General features: G+C 45.1%; 2 protein-coding genes across 2 annotated transcripts in view; one reads left to right on the top strand and one right to left on the bottom strand.

Annotated features, from left to right (window-relative positions):
• The window catches only part of Pmar_PMAR028335 (gag/pol/env polyprotein, putative), a gene marked incomplete at both ends in the record, with an annotated part of 1,833 nt that extends 1,525 nt beyond the window's left edge, over window positions 1-308 (bottom strand). Inside the window, one exon of the mRNA XM_002780654.1 lies at window positions 209-308. Within this exon, the coding sequence (XP_002780700.1) occupies window positions 209-308 (100 nt within the window). The remainder of the gene's footprint in view (window positions 1-208) is intronic.
• A 1,560-nt stretch (window positions 309-1,868) lies between these two features.
• Pmar_PMAR028336 (conserved hypothetical protein) lies at window positions 1,869-2,279 on the top strand (the record flags this gene model as incomplete). Its single annotated transcript, XM_002780655.1, has 1 exon — window positions 1,869-2,279. One exon carries the CDS (start codon window positions 1,869-1,871, stop codon window positions 2,277-2,279), a length of 411 nt encoding a protein of 136 aa, XP_002780701.1.
• Between the last annotated feature and the right edge of the window lie 2,329 nt (window positions 2,280-4,608).

Consider the following 4,608-nt stretch of genomic DNA (forward strand, 5'->3'; position numbering starts at 1 on the left):
TGAGGGTTCGTTACTCCTAAATCGGTGCTCCTAAACCGATTCACTTCGGAGTTCTTTCGTTACCAACGGAAGAAATCCAAAGTGAATCGGTCATCGCCCGAGGTCGCTTTTCTAAAGACGTTACATCCTATTTAGTATAATATCATTAAATGCTCTCACGATCCTCCGGGAGGATTCCTCCCTATGACCGCCTATGACCGCCTATGACCGCCTATAGCCCCTGTTCCCGACACGTCTAGTTCTATGTGGCTCGGAACCAGATGATCCATACCCGATTTAGTATGCATAGTAGAAATGTTTCCAATCATTTTTGAGTCTTTCTTATATTATTGTGGAGCATTTTCCGTCTTTCATCTACTTAATTGATAATAACTCGACTCCAAAAATGCTGCATTTTGAATGCGTGGCCGAATTCGACATTTGAAGGTTGGAAAGGGAACAGGTAATAACAGGTGGCACTGCGGAGCAAATGTACGTTTCTGTTTGGCTCGCGTTTTCCAAACGTGGAACGGTATTAACATATCCGGAATCGTCGCGGCTATGGTGATAAAAGTAAATGGTGTTTAAATACATATTTGATTTCCTCAGTTGAGTTTTCAAAGCTACTCGACTTCGGGTCAAAGTGTGGGAGAAAATTCTCAATATTTTCTGCATCGTCATTACACACGTGAATGCTCGTGTGTGTATATTTTCCTACGAAAAAATTGAGGTAGTCAAAACTGTTGATAAGCTATATGTCGCATCAAAGCGAGTTTACAAGAAGCAAAGAAGGATTTCCGGCTTTCTATAAATAGGAGATTCATAAAATTGTATAACGTGAAAACATGTTCGTATGCTGGACGCAAGAAAATCTTTTTTCCTCTGTGAAGATTTGTGCTTTTTTTATCTATGTAGGGCGACCAGAATTGGAGAGATTCTGTCAATATTTATAATTGAGTTAGTTCGTGACGGGATGATGATGTTTCACCTTCCGCATTCGTCGGTATTATCGTACATCCCCCCACCCTAGGCGGGCTAATCGTCGGGGCTTGGTCGTGTCACAACTCCTCATCGGGAACAGTGAGGTATTGTACTTATTTTAAGTTATATAATGTTTTGTGGTATCATAATTATATTTTATTAGTCTCTGTACTCAGTGTAGAGTGTACTGAGAGTTTCACTCTGCATTTGAGTATAGCCATTGTAGTGTTCATCTACTGTTGTTATATGTTGAATTTGAAGTTTTATGCAATTCGCAAGAATCCATCAGTGACAAGTCAGTAGATATATGCTATCATAGTTTCCGCTCTGAATCCTATCACCACTTCACAGGCGAAGTAGTCGTTATCATAATCGTCTTCTCAGAGGTCTCTTTCTGGAGGAGATCGAATCGGACATTCAGTGAGGGATACTTGGATGATGATGATAATTGATAGACTTCATGAACTATGCCTTCATTTTTGTGTTTATACAGTTTCGAGGGGGATCGATTTCATTTGGAGCAGTAAACGATTGTTGTGTATATGGCAAAGTCATCAGAACACTCTTCTGGAGTTTTCCATTTTTGTTGTTTTCCCCACGGGCATCCCAAATCGGTCCCCGAGCCTGCCAATAGTGGTAGCATTATTTGGCATGGTGGCTTACCATACACAATTGAGGATAAATATCAAGACGACAAGTACAACTACGTGGAGACAGTTATTGAACTCACAGAAGGAGTATCATTGAAGGTTATGGAACAACCCGATCGGCCATCGATTGCTGCAGTCCTCTGGCCAAGTGGAAGGCTCCTGGCTCGGGCCATTATTGAAGGACGAGTGCCTCTACCGTCAAGAGGAAATGTCATCGAGATTGGTGCTGGTGTTGGCTTGCCTAGTCTCGCAGTAGCCATGGAGTATCCTCAACTGGACGTGACCATTACTGATAGACCGGAAGTGCTCAGTCTGATCTCGGCTAATGTAGAAGCTAATGGTCTGCAGGCGAGGGTTGAAGCATTCGATTGGTCGAATCGTGCACATCATGAGAAGATCAGTGCTGAGCATTGGGATGTGGTATTGGCAGCTGATGTGGTTTACTTTGAAGAGCAAGATCCATTACTCTATGCTCTCTCGGCGGTCGCTAAGGACAGGCCGGAGACACTCGTTGTGTTGGCTTATAGGACACGAACTCCAGAAGATTTACAATATCTCCAACAACGTGTATTGTCTGCGTTTAGATTAGTTGATCGATTTTCGGTAGATGCACCAGAGTGCGGCCAGTCGGAGATACTCTTGTTGCGATGGAGAGACGATGAAAATTGAATAATTTGGCATCTCTCTTGTGTTAGTCAATTTTCCACGGCTTGTCACCAGGCGATAATACCAATATAGGATTCATAATAAATGAGCCCTGGTGAGAGTTTATCCACATTGTGTGTCTTGGGTTAAGTAGTGCATGAACGCGTTACTAGTGGTGGAACCCTCCAAGCAAGTGTTGTTCATCATTATATTGGAGATAAGCAGACTGAAAACCAGCTCGTTATACGATCACTTCCCTCAGCGCTTTGTTGGCAAAGGAGACGATACATTAACGCACATAATGATCGAACTCGTATGATGAGCTAAATAGGCGTTGAAAAGGTGTACATGGATGACGATACATGAGCAGATATTGAATCACAACTTGGCTCATCTTATGAAGTTACTTGGGAACATGAAATTTCGAGTCCCTGTACAATGTTGAACTTTAACACATCACGACGGTTTAACAGTGACGACTCCGGCATGCCGGCATGTTGATCAAAACTAGATAAAGTCTCGATTGACTTCTGATTGATACAAGTAGAGGAGTGGACCCGAGGTCCCGGCAACGTAGCTATACTTCACCACTCCGCCATATGAGTCGATATGAGGGAGGGCCAAATGCAGTGGGGAGGGGAACATCTTGATTGATGTTTGTAGGTATGGCAGAGTGGATAGAGCTATTTGGTGTAAGTCGGTGAGAGGCTGGTGGTGATGGGGTCTGTCAAAAGGACAATGTAGAGTGTTAACATGTTGGAATATATGATCACTTCGCTCAGCTGAGCTCACTAATTTGAGAAGCTTGAATACGAACTCGGGTAGAAGTGTACAAAAACCAACAAGAATTTCCCAAAATTTCATCGGCATCACCGACACATGACCGTGCGCATACTTTCCCACACTTCAGAAATTCCTGCGAACCGTACCTCCATAATCGATGATCATGTAACCGGCTCAGGTGCTGTTGGCATGCAGGTGTTGTCGTTGTTCTTGCTCCCAAAAGACTAGTATGATGGTAGGGTATGTCGATAATATGATGATGCATGGTCATCACTACTCACAATTGCAAGTCCGCAATGGTGCGTACCATCATTGAGCCTACATTCCGAGTCATTTACTCAAGTTACCAACGCAATGATCAATCCCCGTACCCAAGAAAAAATCCTCTCTACTCACCAGCGAGGTCGTTGAATTGTAATCAATGCATAAATAAAGAAGCTCCTACTTCACCATCGGATATAACAAGCTGGCACTCAATGCCATTGGACGTGTATAATACCGAAGAGGAGTGGAAACACGCATCTACTGGCTCCGAATACCTGTCTCGAACCTACTGCCAATGGCCTATCGGCAACCTATTTTGGCATACAGAGCAGTGCCAGGTTATTTACGTCTCCTGAAGTTGACTAAGGTCCTATGAATCATAGTGACATTCGACTGTCGAATAGTCCATCATCAATGATGATTCATCATCATCACCACCTTTCTCAGTAAGCTGGCAATTATGTCGAAGAACGTACATACGTGTGAGGATTCACCTCTAGTGGAGGTCCCAACCGTTGCTCACTCAGAATCCTATGTACCTCAAGTCAAAAGTCCCGGACTTCTACATACTAGACCGATCCCACTTTTTTCCCGCATCGCGATTGTATATGGCGGCGTAGCGATGCACTTGTTAGATCTTGTTAGACTTGGTCCGATGAAACTCTCTGATAACTGTGAAGCGGTCACATCCACTGTACAGTTCTATTAGAACTTCACTAGCGGAACTTAGCTGGACGACGCCATCCTTATGCCTCTACCGTGTCATACGATTCGAGCTAGACCGTGCCAGTGATGACACGGCGTCACAAAGCGACAGAGATGTGGTAATATCCAACCCTACCTCCCTCTCCCCCCTCCACAAGGCGCTGTGGCTGCAATTCGAGTTGCGGAAACCGTACACGTTACCACAAGTCGCTGAAATTGAGCTATCGAAAGCCCGCCGACCACAATGCTTTGGCCTTCTATCCCGAGCACTGCGGTCGGAGAGCACTTCCAACACCAGTTTCCCACACCGACGTCCTCTACAGACCCTCTCGCCTAGAAATCTGCTGATTAAGCAGACCTACGGACTCGTGTAGATTATGAAGTACAGTCCGAGGGTCCCTCGGCGAGGGAGGCGTCCATATGGATTGACAGGAGATCGCTATGCTCAGGGATGATGAATCCACCTCCAGACCTATTAGGACCCTATCAGACCGCCCTATCGCGTTAGAAGGCCTCAGGCTGACGGTTGGTCACGCAATCTCTCCCGAAGTCCCAGGAGGGCCTGGCCTGAGCCTCCCAGGCTGAGCGTGCTTCCCAGGTT

This window comes from Perkinsus marinus (genome assembly GCF_000006405.1).
Source record: "Perkinsus marinus ATCC 50983 genomic scaffold scf_1104296944276, whole genome shotgun sequence".
Taxonomy (NCBI): Eukaryota; Perkinsozoa; order Perkinsida; family Perkinsidae; genus Perkinsus; species Perkinsus marinus.